Source organism: Cimex lectularius, unplaced genomic scaffold (assembly GCF_000648675.2).
Source record: "Cimex lectularius strain Harlan isolate CLEC.00 unplaced genomic scaffold, Clec_2.1 scaffold243, whole genome shotgun sequence".
NCBI lineage: Eukaryota > Metazoa > Arthropoda > Insecta > Hemiptera > Cimicidae > Cimex > Cimex lectularius.
The window spans coordinates 215,460-237,348 of record NW_019392791.1 but is presented as its reverse complement, the minus strand read 5'-3'; the positions used below and the strand labels follow the sequence as shown (position 1 = coordinate 237,348).

General features: G+C 34.8%; 2 protein-coding genes and 1 non-coding gene across 4 annotated transcripts in view; 2 read left to right on the top strand and 1 right to left on the bottom strand.

The window, feature by feature from the left end:
- Positions 1-21,270, top strand: part of LOC112127264 (voltage-dependent calcium channel gamma-5 subunit-like) — a 283,147-nt gene extending 261,877 nt beyond the window's left edge. The window contains exons 6-7 of one of the 2 annotated variants that reach the window (XM_024227889.1): positions 16,883-17,594; positions 19,878-21,270. In XM_024227889.1, coding sequence (XP_024083657.1) covers positions 16,883-17,556 — 674 coding nt within the window. In that variant the 3' untranslated portion in view covers positions 17,557-17,594; positions 19,878-21,270. The remainder of the gene's footprint in view (positions 1-16,882; positions 17,595-19,877) is intronic. The other variant, XM_024227890.1, reaches the window with a different exon arrangement.
- On the bottom strand, positions 5,324-5,396 carry Trnav-aac. The gene has a single exon. It is a non-coding gene; the product is annotated as a tRNA-Val (tRNA).
- On the top strand, positions 8,828-10,264 carry LOC106670957. Its single transcript, XM_014401663.2, has one exon. It carries the CDS (start codon positions 8,856-8,858, stop codon positions 10,068-10,070), a length of 1,215 nt encoding a protein of 404 aa, XP_014257149.1. The 5' UTR covers positions 8,828-8,855; the 3' UTR covers positions 10,071-10,264.
- Positions 21,271-21,889: the final 619 nt, after the last annotated feature.

Below are 21,889 nucleotides of genomic sequence, written 5' to 3'. Positions count from 1 at the left end.
TTGAAACAATGTTTATAAATCCCAGTCCCTGAAGATGATCTCAACAAAGATCGAAATGTTGGCACGATAAAGAAAATGTTATTCTAAAAGCTACGTCACACCAGACCGCATCTCACGATCTCCACAAATAATCAATAATTAACTGTCACTGAACACCATACACTTCGTACAACTGAAATACCGAAACTTTAAGCCCTATAATATATATTGCCAGCAGCACGCAATTGAAAACTTGATACTTTGCATCAAAGATAATGCATAGTAACGCAAGCTTTAAAAAATTTGTTTGCTGGAACATTCACAATTTAAAATGTTTGTTGTTTAACTTTTTCGATAATTAGCCAGTCTTCAATTCTCTATGCCCCTCCTTCATAGTAAAAGTTCCGCCTTGGCTCTTAATAATCAATAAGTCGTTTACTCATGAACAGACGGTCGTCAGCTTCAAGGGGAAAGGCGAAAGCAAATTATTTATTGAAAGTCCGACTTCCACCTAAATCTCGCAGTTTACTGTGACGTTGAGCCCGGTGTAAATAATGAAACGGATCCCAAAGCCGTACGCCTCGTGTCAACCGCTGGCCTTAGCAACACATCTCATATACAATAATGATCAAAATTAACACACCACCCTTCCCATTTTACTACCTACCATTTTACTACCATTTTAATGCATTTAGGTTTATTAATATTTTGCATACCAAAAATAGATTTGGTAACTAACTAAGACATTTAAAAAGAAAATGTGAAAAAAAAGAAAAACCTAATTCTAAAAATAAAAAAATTACGAGTACATATTACTTACCTATGTCACGAATCACGTCCGGTAAACGCCTTTGCCTTCCTTGGAAAATATTTCTGGTAAAATCCTGAGGAATTCTTCCCCATTCTTCTCGACCAGCCGTTTCCAACTCTTATAGGGTATTAGGACCTGGGTTACATACTCATCACATAAGTTGGTACAAAATATGTTCGATTGGGTTCAAATCTGGACTTCGAGCTAGCCACACCAAGCACTCAGTACCAATCTCATTCGGGTAGTCATCCACAATTCGTGCTCTATGGGGTTTGGCATTCTCCTGCATTAGAAAGAATCTCTCACCGATGCGGGGGGAAATGGCACTACCTGTTCTTCGAATACGTTGGTAAGTACCTCTTTGCAGTTAGAGATCTTCCTTGCTCAACAACCAATTTGGTGTGGGCCTCCACGAAAATGCCAGCCCAGAACATCAATGACTCATTGATGTCACCTGAGGAACCATACGTCAGTGGACGTATATTTCTCCTGAGCGTTTCCATATGAAATTATGCCCACTTGAAGTCAACTCTCACTTCATCTGTAAAGAGAGCTCGTCCCCAATCTTACGATGTCCAATTCACCTGTACCCGTATGAAAACTTTAGGACTTGCCTTATCAAATTTCTTATCTCATTTCCCGAAATGCTGCGGTTTCATAGTGTCTGATGACGGATGAATCTATCATCTCTATCGTCTATAGACCTACGTAGGCCCTGTTCTGGTCTTCTAGCGTGAAGCGTCTCTGAAGCGCCGAAGAATTTCCTATTGTAGGGCGATTTACCTCGCGCTGGCCGTATCCTTTCTCTAATAATGTTAAAACCATTACACTGACATACTCACTCAAATGCCTGACTGGAGCCATTGACAAAGATTTAAGAAAAATAATAATATGAAAGGAAATAAGCAAAGTAAAAAGATTAACTGAAAGCGATTTTTAGGCATAATGGAAGTGCAAAATGCGACTTTTTGTGAAAATGGGACTAATCAGTACAAAAGTAAACAAGGAAAGGAAACATAGCATTATTTACTGTTTATTTTGACTACAATAGCCCCTAATTACCTCTAATTAATATAGAAATCATATAACTGAGTTTAATTTTCAACTAAATAAATTGAGTGATGCATTAAATTTATCTATCAGTGTATACAGAATAGTGCTTACAATATGTTCCCGTGTCATTCTGGTCATTGAGAGAGCTCTGATTTTATTAACTGCCCTCGGTTGTAATGTGTAAATCGAGCGATTCGCCCCTTACCCTCTTCCCACCCTCGACCTTTAGGTGATATTCCGATCTAGCGCATTATTCCGATTCATTTGGCACACCCCCCTGCGTGCGTGTCCTCCCTTTTCTTCCAAATTCCCTCGACCGCAAAATATTTTAACGAGAAAGAATTCGTGAAACGCTTTCAGATTATAAAAATTAGCTTTTCATTAAGTTGTTCTTGTCGACGCGATGTACCTGCATTAAAGTTCGAAGGACAGCTTAAAGGCGTACTTTGTCCATTAACAAAAGGGCCGGTGTTGAAAACTTGAAAAGACTATACGAAACGGAACTTTGTCGATTGACAGGACTCAGCCTGAAACAGGCAGATTGACGGGTAAACTAAATTCTTGGATCAACATTATTCTTAACTTCAATCCATGTATTAGACAAACAATTAAATAGAAGAAATTTTCGCTCAATATTCCAAATAAGTAAACATACAAAATTTCATTTCAAAGTTTAACCTATCTAGCTACTAAAGAAGTATAGAAGAAAACCAACAGCAACCTTTGAAAATTGCTACAAAAGAAAGTGCCAACTTTATTTATTACATTTCACTAATAAACCTGTCATTGTTTTATCGTCATTTTTCGCCCTATTACTTGATTTTTCTTTGTTTCTAACGGTTTTGACAAGCCTAAATTGACTTATCTTGTCGAGAGTAAAATTCGCTCAACATTGATTTGTAAATATGTCATTTTATGAGTCAAAATAGATCAATTATAATTGTTATTATAGTTATTCAGATATCGTGAGATGCGGTCGGGAGTGATGTAGGTTTCAGAAAAACATTTTCTTTATCGTGCCAACGTTTCGATCTTTTATTTAGATCATCTTCAGGGCCTGGGATTTACAAACAACGTTTACAAGATCGAAACGTTGGCACGATGAAGAAAATGTTTTTCTGAAACCTACATCACTCCCGACCGCATCTCACGATATCTGAATAACTATCGATTAACGGTCACTAATCTCTACACATTGTTATTATATTCAACTTAAAAAAATAAAATTTAATTAAGATATTCAAACGCTTCAATTCAATATCAACCTATTCATGAAAAATCAGCACATTGAAATGAAAGGTTGACCCTCAAAAAAACTAAAGAAATGTTTTGATTTTTCTCGGGATTTATAGAAAACGTTCTCCTTTACGCGGATTTTTTTCAGAAGGGAAACCTAGTTGGAGAAACGTGGAAACACCGTTCTTAAAGCGGGTTGACCTATTGGTGCCTTTACCTTATCCAATTCCCGATAGTTCCTTTTTTCCCTCCCCCACACCTTTCGGGATATCATGGGAGGTCCCGAAGGACCTTTCCAACCCGTCCTCCTTCCACGCCCTGACCAAAAATGAAAAAAAGTCCAATTCCCTTTGTTCCCTTGCGTTCCCCGACCGTTCAATTCCAACTGATGACTGTTCTGTCTATACGAATATTCCAACATTGTTTTTAAAAGGAGTTACGTGAAACATCAATTATTTTATCCCTCCAGTGAGCTAGAAATTATTCACCATTCAAAGTAAAAGGACGTGTTTTTTATTCAAATAAAATGTTATAATGGTCTCCATTATATTTAATAAGATTGTTTGTTAAAAAATCTCATTAACTTTTCTCCAATTCGATTGCTGATAGGTAATAATAATGAATGATGTTGATATCCTTCAGCCAATGTCAAATCGATGTGTTGTTTAGTACAGAGATGTTTGGAATTTATTTATTGACATTACTGCGTTGCAGCGCGGTCCAGATGCTCAAGAGAAGAGCTTCGGTGGACCCTCTAATAAATAAGATAAAGGAACAGTTAAAAGGGGTCGACGCAGTTGGGAAGAAGTGCTGGCATGGGTTCCCCTACACATGGGATACTCGGGAACGAAAAAGCTGACATGCGGCCAAAGAAGACCCCACTATGCTTCCCCCAACCTATTCGCCCAGTATTAAAACTATTCATTTCAATACAGTAAAATGAGAATGGAAAAACCGCTGGGTTCCTAAAAATAGAAATAACCCTGCCAGTCTGTGGCAGGTTAGGAAAGACGTCAGTCCCTTGTCCACGGAGAACGGTTCAAAAAAGTAAAAGGCCATACTGACAAGACTACGCATACGTCATACATCAATAACGCACGGGCACATTCTGGCCGGAACGCGACCGCGTAGGTGCCCGTTTTGCAAGCAGCGGTCGAGCACCTTTTCAATTATAGAAGGCTTGACATATAAAGACAATATTTTGGTATACCATCAGACCTGTGTGTGGTCTTGGGGCATGGCAGGGCTATAGAATTTTTAAATGTATGTAGTGTTTATGTGTTTTTGTGTTGTGTCTGTCTTATAATTACGTTAATTTATTGGAATGAAAATAATTTATTAGCGTGAAAGGAAGGAGTTGTTTAACCCCACTCCGAGGATTATCGAGTACTCTGCGGGAGTAGGTTACCAGACTTTATGTTTGTGGTGATGTATATTTACGTAGTGTATGTTTTATTCTGTATATTCTCTATATTTACGTTCGAAAGGCCGCAGGCTGAAAAACACGTGTGAACGACTAGAAAGAGAAGAACAAACACAAGGCCGGCGATGACCTCAGCTGCTTGTTGGCCCATAAACCTCCCATTTTATATACATTGCAATTTGGTGTATTGTTTGTTAATTTATGGTATTGCTTTAGCCTCATAGTACCGAAATAAATCAAAATGTATTATTCATTATTTAGAGATTTGATTTTTGAATGTTTGTCTGCGATTACTTTTGTAAAATTAAAACATTTCCTAATTCTACTAAAAAATAACAAGGCCAACAAAAAATTATTTGCGATTTTGCAGTTCAAGAAAATTATTTATTTAGTTATTTATTGCATGTCTATAAGATTCAAACTTGTCAATAGTATTATGTTTATTAATTCTAGAAGTGCTAGGGTGAAGTAAACAATTGAATTTTAAGTTTGCTTTGAAAAAGGCAGACATTTTCGAGTGCTTAAGCTGCTATAGACTTTTTTAAATATTTAATCTCTGTACTATTAAACTAATTAATTCTTTTATAATTTGCTTATAGATAAGGTAACACAAGTTTAGTAAATATTTTAATATGTGAAGGAATTAAATTTATGATCGTACGAGATTTGTCTACGGAAAGGATTTTTTTAGTTTAAAATCGATGTATCTTACAAAAATTTTATATTCTAGAGTTTGGTACAAAGATATCATTAATAGGATGACCGTAGATAATATTTATTAGCTTTTAAAAATCAATTTAATTTGATTGAAAAAAAAAGTTTGTTTCCGCCCAGGATCGAACTGGGGACCTTCTGCGTGTTAGGCAGATGTGATAACCGCTACACCACGGAAACTTCCTGAAAAAATACTTTACATAGCTGAATATATAGTAACAACCGAAACCTCGAAATTCAAAATTAACTCTCTTTGACAACAATTTTATTAATTAAAAGTTCATATCCATTTTCCTATTACACTTTCTTTTATTTTTAACAGTCACGCATTTACAAAACACAAAATTAACATGATAAAAATATTTTTTTTTAAGTTTTATTTATTGTTGTGATTACGTTACACAATATTTAATCTTTATGAAAGCGTATGCCCAATATAATTAATATCGGCCTTCAAGATCATAATTTTATATTAAAAATCAGAACGAAAGTATTGAAATATTAATTATATTAGGATATTTGATAGGAATTGACGGGTGTTTGACCTATTCCGCTGAAAATTACTTTTTTAATTTTATTACGCTTAAATTCGTAAGTTTAAATGTTGTAAATAGACGCTCAAATTTTTCATATTCCATATATAAGCCCTAAGAAGGAGATATATTCCTCGAAAGCACGAGTTTCTTCAAATTGGCCCAATCTCTGATTTTTAATATAAAATTTATAAAAGGCAACTTCAGAATAAAAAAGTGATAAGTAAATAAATCTATATTTTCGAAAAGGCAAAAATCTTTATCGTCAGGCCAAGGACAGTATGCGGGGCAAAAGCAAGCGCAAGGAGTTCAACTTAAAATGAAGATCACAAATATGTATTCAACCCTTTTTTCATTTCCCTTTCTTTTTTCGGATCTCTTTTAATTTTATTTGGGTATCTTCAGCAATTGTACAACCAAGTCACACACTCAAAGACAAAAAACCGGGTAATTTTTTTTTTTTTTAACTGTATGTAATTTTTATGTTATATTAATTATAACAAACCTATTTTAATGTAAACCAGAAATTTATTAGGTTTAATACAAATTCTGATGGTTTGAAAGAAAATTCAATCATATCATCGGAAAATCATCTAGTGATACATTAAAATTTAATTAACAATTTATTACCTGATTTTGGTCTTAATAATGCGTACTACCTCCTTTGGTACGGGCTATAAGCCGTTAAATATGTAAAGAAGCTATCGGATGTTGTCTTCAGAAACGAAATCCCATTCTTCAACAAGAGAGGTTTGAAGCTAGTCATCGCTTGTTGGCGGCGCAAAACGATGTCTAACCTGTCCCTTTATCAGGTCGCATAAGTGTTCTATGAGATTCAGATCAGAATAACTTTCTAGTCAATTCCTTCTGGTAATCCCTACACCCTCCGAGTAATAGGTGACAACTATATGCGGTCATGCATTAAAGCGAGTTTCCCCAAGGAACCTATTCGCTGAACACAGCTTCCAGAAGAACTTCCTCACGTTTCTTACTTCAGTCGAACATCCATTCTGTATGATTATCAGTTCGGTAATGGCTTGGACGTTGATTCTTCCCCATACCATAAGCGAAATGTCTTTGAAAATCTCGCATGGCACATGAAGCAAAGCGTTCTCCACGTCTTCTACAAACACAGTCCAGGTCATCTGATTGCCCCAAACCAAACCGACACTTTGAAAGAAATAGCCCCTCCCCCATTGTTCGAGTCTCCAAGCGAGATGCTGATCTGCGAATTGCCTATCTGTTCGATGCAATAGTAGAGAACCTGACACGGGACTGTACATATAGTTATAACAATTAATGAGAACTATAACAACTGGGTTGTCTGGAAAATAATACAGGATTATGGTTATAAAATAAAAACAATTAAATAAATGATTTGAAATATTTTTTATTAATTAAAATACCCTCCGTCACATTCAATACACTTCTCCCAACGTGATGGCAATTTCTCTATACCCTCTGAATAGAATTTTGAGTCTTATTATTAACAATTCTGTAAACGCATTTGATGACGAATTTTAATCAATAAATTATTTATGTTTTAAAATGTTAACCAGGTGTCTGAAAAAATGACTACAGAAATTTTAGCCGGTACGCGAAAGGTCTGGAAAATAGAGAGCATGAGGCAGAACCTCAAACTAAGATCCAACAGTTTTGGTGTTTTCACATGTGAGACATGGTGCCGAGCGTTATTGTGTAACAGAATCAGCCTTTTCTAATTGACCAAAGATGACTTCAATAATGTCAATTTCTGGTGCATTGCTTCCATTTGAGAGCAATACATTTCCGCATTGATTTTTTTGGCAGGATTTAAGAAGCTGTAGTAAATCAGCCCAAATGAAGCCAATCAAAGTGCCACCATCACCTTTTTTTATGAGTTGGGGCCTTTGGATGTTGCGCTGCTTCTCCTTCGTCGAGCCGCTGTCCAGAACGTGTGCTGTTATAGTAGAGAATCCACTTTTCATCACAGTTCATGGAATCATCAATTCTATCGAGAAAAGGTTTTTTTCTTTTTCGGCAAAGAAGTGTTGAGCAAACTTTATAACGATGATTATTTTGGTAGTCGTTTAATGCATGAGGAACCCAACTTTCGAGTTTTTTAACCTTTCCACTTGCCTTAAAGTGGTCAGCGGCGGTCGATTTGCTAACTGAATGATTCTCGGACAGTTGTTCTTACCTTTTCTTCAATCAAAGCTCGCAAAACACCATCATCTAGGGAAGAAATCCTTGAACGCCCTTCTTTGTCCTCAAAAATTAATTCTACCGCTCGAAATTTTTTAAACCATCTCTGAACATTGCTCTCATTCACACTACCATCGAATTCATTAATGTTTCTAGCAGTTTGAGCACCGTTCCAACCGAGTTTAAACTCGTTCAACGAATTTACTTGAAAATCACGCATTGACAAGTCAGTAAAGACTAAATTATTCCCAAGTAATGAAATGCTACTGAGGTAAACAAACATTTTTGTTTGAAAGAGGATTAAAAAGTGTTTACATTCCTACAAAAGAATAATCCATCAAACGTAAACAGTTTATTATATAGATTGGAAGAAAACGTGAAAACCTACATTATTTTCAGGTACCAATAAAGCTAACAATATTCCGGATTGTTACATATACATAAGAAAAAGCAGCAAAAATCCAAACTGAAGAGACTAGCCCCTAAATAAATTTTTAAATAAATTATATATAGTTATAGTTACACAAACAAAATTAAAACAAATATATTCATGGTAGGCAGTAAATACATAAACAAATTAATGCTGATTATTGAAATACCATATTACACCATATATAAAAATAAGCGTTTGTATGATTATATACCAACCGATGCCATGGTTTTATTCAAGTTTTGAATTGAGTCGGACTATTTGAGGTAATGCACTTGTAACATTTTTTCTTTAATTTTAATTTATATTTATTTATGAAAAAACCTCGTTTCAACGTGCATTCGACACTGAAATAATTAACAGGTTTTAGTCTTTATCGGAGAAAGGAGATACCGGGTTAGTCGGAATGTTAAAAGATTTGTAGAAGGACAAGGACGTTTAAAATTGTATATATTTGAAGTTTGACGCGGTTCTAATCACTTTTGTCCGAAAATGGCTTACATCAACGAGAGTGACTGCCTTCAGGTGCTTCAGGCCAAGCTAGGCTTCAACGACTTCGAGCTCGACGATTACAAACTCGTCCCTTTCGAAGAGATCAGGGGCTTTCATGGCAGTCACGCTCTTCTCAAAATCCACGCCACAGTCGAAGGTGAAAAACGCGCATTCAGCTTCTTCGTCAAGTCTGCGGCCAACAACGAACTGGTGTTCGAGAGGTACTGGAGCCGAGCCAAACTGTTCGCCAAAGAACACTTGATGTTGACGAAAATCATAAAGGATCTCCAAAAGCAAATCCCGAGGAAATTGACTGCGGATTGCTACCTCTCTAAATTGAACCAGTTCGTCGTTATGGAGAATCTCAGCCTCGTGGGTTACGACACGGCCAACATCAAGGATATGGACATGCCCCATGCTGAAGCTGCCATTCGAACCTTTGCCGATTTCCACGCCGCGTCTATCATCTTCGAAGAGAAAAACGGACTCACCTTTAGAGATAAGTACAAAGATATCAGTTTTGAATCGTTCTTCAGATTCGATCCGGAAAGAACTGAATGCTTGTTGTATTCAGCTGACAAAGGAGTAAGGGACGTCGTCGAAAAATACTTCCAAGATTTAGACCAGAAAATTATCAACGACGTGTTGGATAAAGCCGCCGCAGCTGCTGAGAGACTCGCGAAACCATCGGGAAAATACAGGAATGTCATCTGCCAAGGGGACCCTTGGGGAAACAACCTTCTCTACAAGTACAAAAACGGAAACCCGTCTGAGGCCATCGTGGTAGATTTCCAGGCACAAAGGTACGCCCCGCCAGCGCTCGAAATTCAACAGTTCCTCCACCTCGGAGCTTCGACTGAATTTGTGATTAAACACGGCGAGGAGGTCAAAAACATCTACTACGATCAAATGACGAAAACGCTTAAACATCAAAACATCGACGTGGCGCGTATCTTGCCGAGAGACGTATTCGAAGAATCCTACAGATACTATGAAGAATTCGGAATAGCCACAAGGCTTTATTATGCCCTGTTGACGAAAATTCCGGGCGAATACTTATTAAAATTAGCCGCTGACGAAAAGGAATTCTTGTCCCTGATGGTCGACGGTACTTCTTCGGTTCCTTTGGAGGCTTTCGAGAAGCACAGCAGATATCGGCAAACATTGACTGAAGCTATAAACGGGGCCATCAAGTTCTACGAAACACATATTTGATTTAACATCGTTTACAAGTCAACTCTCGTGGAGGAGTCGGATTCATATCGTCCTTATCATAATTTATTGTCTAACTTGGATGACCTGTTCACCCATCCTATTACACCCCAATAAGTAACCTTTTCCACAACGTCTTATTTTTCCTTTCTGACAATCAATTCATGCGTATACCAATAAACTTCTCTTTTGAAAAACGTTCTTTTTTTAAACACCTACCAAATAAAGTTATGATTTTTTGTACTCAACGTTTTAAAATCATTGACGAGATAACAGTTGTCCACAACAATGCCACTTGGGAGCATTTGTCATTGTGTGTTCTGTTATTTTTCTGCTTTACTTTACAAAAAATATGTAATTACTCAGACATTAAAAATATTCTTATTTAAATTGTTTAACTCATTGTTTACACGTTGCACGAAAAAAAAAAACACCACTGCACATACATTGTGAACCAGAGGCATAAAGAAGCTGGAAAACTGTTCTTTTTTTTTAATTTTAAAAAGGTTTTAGTAGTGAATGTCGAATCTTTTTCTCGCCTATAATAAATGATCTAATCCTAATTGCTTTTTAAGATTAACCGTACTAGGTCTCGCTATGTTCGCTTTTCTTATCCCATTAGTTAAATTTGTAATGTATAACAGGAGGTTTTGTTCACTTGTTTGAAAACTAGATTGATTTTAAGAAATAACTTGAGTTTGAATTGATTCTTGGGAGAATCAATTATAATTATAGGAGAAAATAATCAACAAAATGTGTGAAAGTTTAGAATATTTATATTAAACCATCTGTTAAAATTCTAATTTTAAATAATCAATAAGTACAATTTCATATGTAACATTTTTATACTTTGGTTTAAAACTACAAAATTAGGACAAATTTTAGTAGAAAAACTCTGGAAATGTCAATAGGAAGATATATTCTTAAATCCGTAAGTTGGATTAAATAATGGTTTTGATTTCAAGCTTTAAAAAAATTGACGATGAACCACACAAAAAAATGTATTTCTTTGAAAAATTGTTGATTGTTTAAAAAACGTGATTTGTAGACGTCGAGAAGATTCTCATCGGAACAAGCCTGGCCCTCAGAATTGTATGAGAAGCCCAGCCCAATCGAAGATAAACCGATCAAGATAAAGAAAAATTTGCCAGTTCCGAGAAAACGTCTGGGCGAGATATCGCGGATTGTCATGGGCACTCACATCCAGCCGAAACCGAACACAGTGACTGCGAACAGGCTAACCATTTGCCCGGGCGACGAACTCATACATATTGTAATGAAGGACTTATTTTAGATTCCAATTTAAAAATGACCTCTCACATCTCACAATAAAATGAATCTAATATAAATATTAATAATAATAATAATAATAATATATGCTACTTTCTATTGAGACAGTGTGTCTTGATATTTGTCTTTTCTGTACTCTTGATTTAAAAAATATAAGCAGAATTTCTAAGGGTTTTGCAATCCAACTTAGTTTTATGATTTTGAGATTAAGTTTCATATTTCAACTGTGTGCAATGATAATTTTGCAATAATAATGATTTAATTCGTCTCTTATGGGTTGATAATAAACCAATTTATCCAGTATTTCAGCAGTGTTACCATGAAAGTATCGTATTGTATGTACCTAATCTAAATTTTTAAATTCTTAATGTAATAAATAATTTCCACTATTTATATTTTGTTTATACATCTCTTCTAGTACTGACCTTGAGTCGTAATCAGGTTTTTCTTATACAGAACCATAAGTAAATGCAGCACCATTGTTTTCAGAGTAAAAAATCATTTAAAATGAAGTGTCAGGATGTATAGGGTCGTATTTGAAATTTTGAAGTTGAACTAGGCCTGAGGTACCCTGTACTGTTTTTCTCCTAAAAAAAGGTAAAAATTCAAAACTAGACTAAAAAATATTAAATACGAATTTTTTGGTTTTTCGATAACGTAGTCTATTCAAGAAAGTCAGCCGGGCCATATAAAAAGACACCCTGTTCATACGGGATGTTATAGTGCTCGCCACTTCCCCAGTAAATTTAATTTACTATTAAAATACTAATCAAAATTTGTAATACTAATTAAAATTTATTGTTAATTATTTTTGTAAAATTTGGAAACATAAGTAAAAACTTTCTAAAGTTCGCTGTGAAAACTTGATAATTTATTTTAAGCACTCATGAGCTACATAAATAGCTCACTGTTTTTCTTTCATCTAAGCTTGGAAAATACGAAAACATTTAAAACTTGACGGCACATTCTACAATTTTAGTAGACGTATTTCACTTAAAAAAGAATTCACTAATTTCGTGGTCCGCTTGACCAATTAATATATTACAATTAATTAAGGTTTTCATTTGAATTTCTACCATTGTATAAATTCACTTTTTTCATATCCTACATGTATTTGTATAATTTAAACAATGTTTATAAATCCCAGGCCCTGAGGATGATCCCAATAAAGATTGAAACGTTGGCACAATAAAGAAAATGTTTTTCTAAAACCTACGTCCCACCAGATCTCCAAACAATCATTAATTAACGGTCACTAATCACCACACATAAAAAAAGAAGTTTAAAAATTCTGAGAATACCTTCTTTAGATGGTCATTTAAGCTCCGATGGAACTTTGGTAAATTTAATAAAAAATGTCTACCAAAAGAAAATAGTTATTCTCGTCGAGGATAGAAAGACAAATAAATCAAGAAAAAATGAAATAATCCATATTTACCTAGTGAACATAATTATTCCAATTAATTATTCTTTTTATGTAATGTTTTTGGTTAAGATGAAAAATTAGTGTCACGAGCGGGATCTTCATCTCAACCAAAAACCTTAGATAAACAGAATAATTAATTGAAAAAAAAATAAATGTTGAAAATTATTAAAATGTAATTTGCACCTTCCACTGGCAATGTTAAGTGGTATTCGGCATGAATGGTACATATTTTTGAGACGGAAGGGGTTCCGCGATCTGATTGAACGAAATTCAATTGTTTTGTTGCAATCAGTTTCGCGGACGATAAGGATTTTTTCAGTGCGGCAACGAAGCAAATCACATTAGGCTTTGTCTCAATCAGAATGTGCCCCAGAAGATAGGATTTAACGTTTCCGGCTTTTCAGTGGGCGATTCATATTTCTAATCTCCACTGGAGATCCATCCAGTGAATTCATTCCGGGTATGAATGCGGGGGAGTAAGGATTATCCGTTCTAGCTAAAAATAAAACGCCTTTTTAATAATTGAACATGCTTGCCAATTAACGTGCTTTATAATTTACTCGACTTGCACGGAGATGGCCTTTTTTTTATATTTCGTACTTAAACCGCAGGCAAAAACTTTGCGGTGGCCAAGGAAGGAAAGGAAAAATTATCTTCAACTGCGGCTGAGTAATGAATCAGCGCAAACCTTAAGAATTCCAAGAAGAAACATTCTGCACGTTTTGGCATAAAATTTCTTTCGGTATTTTACTAACTTAAACTTCGGTATTTTACTAACTTAAACTTCAGTAGCTTTTATTTGCCGTCCAAATCCGAAGTAGAAAACCACGTTTAAAATAAAACAAATGGTAAGTAAGAGGGAAATTTAATGAGATTAATATTCCATACTCAAATGCCAAATTCTAGTTTCCTATCAGCATTGATTTATATTATTCAGAAATCGTGAGATGCGGTCTGGTGTGATATAGGTTTCAGCACTTTCAACACGACACGCAAGAATGGCACAATTACACAGAAGACAAACACTTTGAGCCCTGAAGATGATCTCAATAAAGATCGAAACGGTGGCACAATAAAGAAAATGTTTTTCTGAAACCTACATCACACCAGACCGTATCTCACGATTTCTGAATATTTATCGATTAACGGTCACTAATCACCACACATTGATTTATATCTCTGACTTTAACAAATAAGAAATCTATTTCGATTAAATTAAGATGTTAAATTAAGATGTTAGACATTCAATTGCATTTTAAATTTGTCATATTTTAGATATACACTAATAATAATAATAATAATAGGCTTTATTAACAAATTCAAGTACATTATATATTCCTTTTTTATTCCATATGCTAGACATACTCATAGCCATTGAGGTCCTCTGGAGCAAAAAAAATCATCTTAATAGAAATAAACGAAAATAAAAATAAATGCAAATACTATAAAATTAGAATCAACTAGATAGATAGATAGATAGATGTAATAATTCAGGGTATGGTATACTGCGCCCTTTAAGAGCTATTGTATCCCCTGTGCTCTGCNCCAGATATTTGACTTCATTTTTGATTTCTATCACAGTGTTGTTTAGTTTGATTACTTTCATGTGATCTAGCTTTCTTTTCCGTGTAAAAGTGACTATAGTTGTTTTGTTTGGGTTGATTCCCAAGCCTGCACTTTTACACCATTCTTCTGTGATTTTCAGTCCCTCTTGGATTATATCACAGAGGATTTCCTCGAATTTTCCCCTGGCTGTCAGGACTATGTCATCTGCATATCCCTGACATTTTTAGAATCAACTAATAAAAAAATAAATTTCGCTGCATATATAGACTTAGATCAAAGTACACAAAACATTAATCTAAAATTACATTAAACATTTGAAAAAATAGCCATTAACAAATACTTATTTTGGTTTGGCGGTACACACTTTAGAAGTTAATTATTCGGAAATCGTATAGAAATGTGTGGTGATTAGTGACCGATAGTCGATGATTATTCGGAAATCGTGAGATGCGGTCTGGTGTGACGTAGTTTCAGAAAAACGTTTTCTTTATCGTGCCAACGTTTCAATCTTTATTAAGATCATCTTCAGGGCCTGGGATTTACAAATATTGTTTAAATTTATCAAATACATGTAGGATATGGAAAAAAGTGAATTTATACAAAAAATATTTTTTATATTCAATCAAAGTATTTCTACTCACTCAAAGTGTTTGTTTTCTGCGTAATTGTCCCATTCTTGCGTGTCGTGTTGAGAGTTTTTAGAAGTTAAATTCATTTACTATGTTGTATCAGTATAGCCAGACGTTCTTGTAGTGTTTAATTGAACAACCAAAGTTCCTTCCATTTAAATATTCAATAAAATCCTCCAATGTTAATATAAATTTATTAAAATAGAGTAACCGGTACTCAGTTAGGATAGGGCAAAAGCAACAAAATTATAACACCTTCATCCTCCCCACGGTTATTCGGCACATTTTTACGCCGTCATCTAAATGATATTTATTTAAGTAGAGTAACTCATCTCCAATTTTTATTAGCCAACTTATCAAACTTGTATTTATTTCGGACCTTCCATATTGCCTAACACTATACAAATGTTTGTAAAGAGGATGACGAGTACTGTTTTCATCTCTTAACATGATATTGCTTATGACCAATAAGCATCAAATTTTTAATTTTATCTATTAAATTCACAACTTGCACATCTTGTAACGCATGCATTTTATTCATGTTACACTTCTCACAAGCTTTATTTACATCATTGGACCAAAACAACCTTATATTATTTCACTTAAAAATGTTTTAGGGCTAAGTGAAGAGCTTAGATATTTATTTGCTTGGCACAAATTTAACTTCAGTGAGAACATGAAAAATAGCCTTTTCTTAGCCCCTACTCCTTTCACTGCCAGATGTGTGTGGAGGGGCATGGCGGTAAATTTAAATCTACACGTGACACATGTGTTATAGAAAAAAAGATTAATTCTTATAACATTTGTTTTGATTAATTCATTGTATATAATAAATATAATAATGGAACGCACATAGATTGTTTATAAAACATAAAAATTAAATTATTAATATTTCAAATTGTTCTTTAATGTCATAATTATTTTGTTATCTATGCCGGTCTGTGAAAGACTAAATGAAATAACCTAAAGAATAGGCAAAAAGGCTGGAAAAAGCTAATTAGCGATTATCAATTTTTAAAGAAAACCCATTAAGGCCTCTTTGTGTGTAATTTTAAAAAAATTTGATAGCTCGTAAAGAAACATCTCTCATCCCAATTTTTCATCTTGAAGTTTAAAATAGGCTATTAGAAAAGGGTGAAACCGGATGCCAGGCAGTAATCAAAAACCCTATTACACGAAAAAGGTTTTCCGCTAACCAGGAGACATTCTATTACGTCGACATAGAATTTATTATGCTCATCCTGGGACACGTTCTGTCTTTAATTTCCTCCTTTCTCGGAGGTTCTCGATGGATATTAAAACGGAAAAGTGAAATTGCTGTTAAAGAATATTTGTTAGCTGGGAAAGCTCTGCCTTGAAGGTAGGAAGACTCCGCTGATGAACTTTTCATCCCTGGTATGATCAGAAAATAAAGACGGAGGGAGTCTTTATAATTTCAAGAACCCTTAAATTTTTATGGCCTCTTTCTCCCGTCTATGACAAAAATGCGCATTGTAATCGAGATTAAAGAACCTCCGAGTCCTTGTATCTTTGAAAACGTTGTTAAAAACTTAATAATCTGCAGGTGTAAATTCATTATTTATAGAAGAATTATTTTTGGAAGTAATTTGTAACTTTTTAATGCTAATCGCGAGAGATTCCTTTGAGACTACGCTTTTATGAAAAGAAAACTGCTAGCATAAATCGATTTTCTTAAAATTCTAAAAAAGATCTATCATACGATGTTCGTTTGTCTTCTATAAATCAAATGTCGAGGGAGGAATAAGATTCACTGTTAAAAATGTTGACAATGTGTATGTGGGAATTTATTTATCTATTAGTAATAATCTACATAAACAAACATTTTTAAGCATAATGGCATTGTTTACTGTACACTGTTTTGTAATGTACCATTAATGTTTTAGGTCTATCACTTGCGAGTGGGTTGGTGGTGTTCGCTTCGGTGGTGAGCGACGTGTCGTTGGAAAGGCCGAGGAGAACATCGGGTCCTACTTTTCAGTATCGATACGGATGGTCGTTCTTCAGCGCTGGTGCTGCTTTTGTTTTGGCGGAAGTGGCCGCGGTTCTGTGCATCACGGCATATTTGCGTCGTTTTCCGACTGCGGAGCATATGGTGCGTGCCGTGGTGCCCGGGGCGGAGAGGAAGCTGCTGGCTTCCAGGCATTCCGACTACGGCGTCAGAACTCCTTCGGAGCATAACAAGGAGCTGCTCGTCCCCTCGTTTGAAGAGGCGTTGGACGGGCCGTTATTGACCAAGCCCGACCTATGCACGACTACAGAGACCCAGTGCCAAAGCTGCAAAAAAGAACAGGAACGTCAACTGGCCGGTACCACGGTCCCCATCCAGCTCGGGACGAACACGCTGAGGCCGCAACGGACCGCACCGGCCTATCCCGAATACAACAGACGATACGCCACCTTGGGACACACGGGTGTCCTCCACGCAGGAGTCTTGGGCGTATCGGAAGCGGGAGGCAGCTGGAGTTCGGGGTCGAGCCCCAGCTCGAGTTCGAGCTGTCCTCGGCCTCCGAGGAAACACCATCAAAAGACACCACCACCTCCACAGGCGGTTATTTGACAGGAAGTTAACTCGGACGAGGACATTGTCTAACAGAGGTAATACTTTATTTAATTCCTTATATGTAAGGCTCTCAACAAATTGTGTACAATAGAAAATTTTATTACTAATGTTTTTGTCTATATATCGTCTTTACATAGGGATCCTTTCCATATAGGGAGAGATGTACCATGTTGCCATTTGTAATAATAGAACGTATAGAAGCTTTAGAGAAAAAGCTTTTATAGTTGCTGCATAAATACTTCGAATGTATATACGATCACATATAGACGTCAAGAGGAAAATATCAGATCTGTTCCCTCTAAAATAAAGAAAGAATAGCCACCATTCTCTCTCCCTTTCACACAAAATTAATATTAATTTAAAAAATAAATATTGAACAGTCAGTCGAATATTTGAAAAATTTCCATGATTTGGACAATAAAAATTCAATAAACAGGGTGTCTTTTTTTAAAGGCCCGGCAGAATTTATCTTGAACCAATGAATATTTTTTAATCTACTTTCAAATTTTTACTTTTTTTCGAGAATAATTATACACGGTACTCGGACCTAGTTCACTTTCAAAATTTCTATACGACCCCTAATACATCATTTTAAAGGATGTATTACGCTGAAGATAATGGTGCAAACGAATTTTAAATTGGTTTAAAAATTGACAAGGTCATGGCAAAAAGAAACAGGCAGCGTAATTTCGACGAGGAACTGAATATTTTACTGTACGGTGGCGAAAATCCAAATTCCTTTTTCTGAAATTTTAAGCTGTTTCGTTCTCATCTTGTCTAGGGACTTCGCGACTCTGATTATGAAAGGCGGCTAACGTTCCTTGCACAAATGTCGACTTGGGACGCTGAAGAAAACGTTCTTCCATACATCCTACGGACTGATGAATCCATGTTCACCTCTTATGGCATACCAAACCGTTGGAATTTTCGAACGCGGCCAGAGGAAAATGCGAGAATTTCGTACTCTTGTCATGGCAAATGTTATAGAAAAAAATAGTCGTTGTGTCAACAGTCTACGCCAATCATAACCCAGCAACCTCAGATGAAGAACTGCGGCAAAGGATAGAAAACCTATCGCTCTGAGCACCGGTGAAGAGTGATTAAAAAGAGCAAATCTTTGCATCATCAAGACAGGCAGTTCGAACATGAAATGTGATTAATAAATAGCAAACCAAATGACGCTGCCGGTTTCTTGGTGATGGAGCAGGAACTGATTCGTATCCCTCATTTGCTAGCAACACGAATAAACGTTTTGTGTTTACTGTGGGGCGCTCAGGAAATTTCTGGGAGTACAACTCGACTGCATGACGCGCAATACCACCACTATTAATAAATCATTCATATATATCAACTCCCTGTTGATCGGAAAAATGAGGTGTTCGGTTCGTTTTGAATGAAATGCTGAATGTAACTAATAGATACTGTTGTAAAATTTATTTACTTCCAGGATTTAAGATTTGCTCTCTTAATGCGAGTTTGGCAAACAAAGACAGAATGTAAACAATAAAGGCAATTAATGTTTACTTTAGTCAAGCAGCAAATTATTGTAATTGACCACGGACCTAACAAAATGCGTTTTTTCAAAAACTTGTAACTTTGTCATTTCTTGGCCAATTTAAAATGATGTGTCAGGATGTACAGGGTCGTATTTGAAATTTGGAAGTTGAACTGGGCTTGGAGATACTCTGTATAATTTTTCTCCAAAAAAAGTTAAAAATTTAAACTAGGTTAAAAAGATTAAAAATGTATTTTTTTTTTTTGATAGCGTCATTGGTTCAAGAGAAATTCAGCCAGGCCATCTAAAAAGAACACCCTGCATATGTAATTATTATAGAACTTACACATAACTTGTACAATATGACAGTCAAAATTAACTCTTACTGAATCAACAACTATTACAGACTCAAACAGACTTATTTTGAAAGATCTGAAATACACCATCAGTTTTCGAGGAGGTATAATATCCAGGACTTTATGAATATTCAGATCGAATTTCGCTTCGTGGTTTGAGCGAATTCACATGAATTTAAATAATAAATAGACGCCTGACATGGTAAAAAGGCCTTTTGAATTTTTATTGGGCTTTATTTTTCGATACCCCTTTGTCGATCGTTACAAAGATACCGGCGATTTTGTAATTATCTCGTAACATCTCAGATTTTTCGACAAGGACGTTTGATAATGGTAAAGGAGGAATTCGAATAAGTGGGATATCAGATAACACATTTTCTTTTCGTATTTTCAGTTATAAAAATATTTTATAACTTACTGTTATTCTGTCTCTTATAACTAACAAGTTCCAAACCTTTGTGTTCCAGGCATGTGGCTGGAGATCTCCCCGTCCGAGGTGCTCTTATTGCCGCTGAAACTGTTTTCAGCACGACAATTCAATGCGGACATATCAACAACTCCCTCTCATATCTTGTTGAAACGATACAACAAGTCACATACGTTTTTGACCCGTTACCGCCTGTACATATGTAGTTATACAACTAATAAACCTTTGTATATAAACAAACGAATTATAGTGCTTGCTGTCTTGACAAGATTTTATATTATTGTTAGAGGGTGCAAAAGAATTTTGTGATAACTTACTAAGAGGATTTGTTGACAATATTGTTCTTTGTACAATTTTTTATGTGGTTAATTAGAATATACTGTTATAATGGACAATTACAAACTTCATACTTTAAAATATATGTTATCACCATTAAAAACTTTAAACAATTTGTTAAACTGGAAATATGATTCTTTTCAAATGAATTTCGATATATCATTTCTAAAAATAAATCATTAGACTATAATTTTCATCACAACAAAACCAAACTTTGGTATATTATTTTTTTAAATAGTTTTAAAATAAGCATGAAAAATAAATTGGTAAATTTGTAGAATTTTTTTTTATGTATATATTTTCTATTGATAATGACTAATTAATGAAATAAATATCAGCAGTTAACGTGATCACTGCCATATACATAAGGCAGAATGAGTCCGTATTGAGCATAGGATAATCGTTCAATTAACAACACACAATAATCTCTTATAAAATTAACCACCAATATTATAATTTTATATTAAAAAAGATCAGGCCAATTAGAAAAATTAAAAGTTCTTTTGGCGAGCTTTAGTAAAAATACAAAATAACTCCTATTTAAAAATGTAAAAAATGAATGATGAAATGTTTATTATTAAGCGTGAAACTTGTATTAAGTAAAACGACAGCAAAAAAAATTTTTTCTACGTTAATTTATCTGCCAAATAATTGCCAAAAACACTTTGTGAATAAAACGATCCTTTTCAATTATTTACCAAAATTATAATGGTGAAAATTGTGTTTTATGAAATTTTTTTATTACCGAGTAGTGATCACGTTAATGAACAAATTTTTACATAACATCTAAAATACCTTTCAGATCAAAATTAATCCTTCTGTGATTTGCTTGGTTGGAAATACTCAAAAAGCTCGAAAGGCTTTTTACCAATGCTTAATAAATACATTTTTTGTTACTGTTAATAGCTGTGATCTGAAATTTTGCTTCTTGTTGCAATGAATTTTCGTTATTCATCTCTAAGAAAACAAATGTGTTCAGTGATTCACGACAGAGAGTTTACATAAAAAATGCCCATCTACTACATGCTAATGTGTTAAACGATGAACAAATGTGTCCCTTCACCGAATTTGAAATAATAAAGATTATTTTAAAATGTTTTAACTATATGTATTTTATCCCTTATAAGAACTTTAGGTATTTACTGATTCCAGGAGGTGTCGTGTAATTGTGTTAAATAACTAATTAAACTGATTTCAAAACCAACAACTTTTAATTACTTTTGCGCCGTTTATGTCAAAACATGTTAAATCTAATATCGAATAATTAACGTCATTAACATGTTTTAAACAACAACATTAATGAACAATAACTAAAACATTAATATAGGAATAAACAGCCAGGTATTTATCATCGGTAGGGTTGTGTAAAATAAAGCCCTACAGAAATATTTGTGTACTTGTGTAATCAGCTCTTTCTACGTAAGTAATTAATCATATTTCAAATTTTTATTTCATTTATAAAGAGATTTTTTTAACTGAAACTTTTCATTTTATTCTCAGCTTGATATTTCCTGGTAATATAGACTTTTGTTTGTTGTTGGTCCTTTCCGACCTCCTGCTCCACATATTGTCGCTGCTTTGGTCAGACGTTTTTCCGCCATTTCGCCATCTTCAATGTTCTGCAAATCCCATACCAAACAGGAAAACTTCACGTTACCATTCTTTCAATAACATTTTATTGAACTATTAATAAAACGATCCTTTCTATAAACTCTG

Coding starts and splice junctions, on each gene's coding strand:
- LOC106670957 (XM_014401663.2), top strand. CDS start 8,856: ATGGCTTACATCAACGAGAGTGACTGCCTTCAGGTGCTTCAGGCCAAG.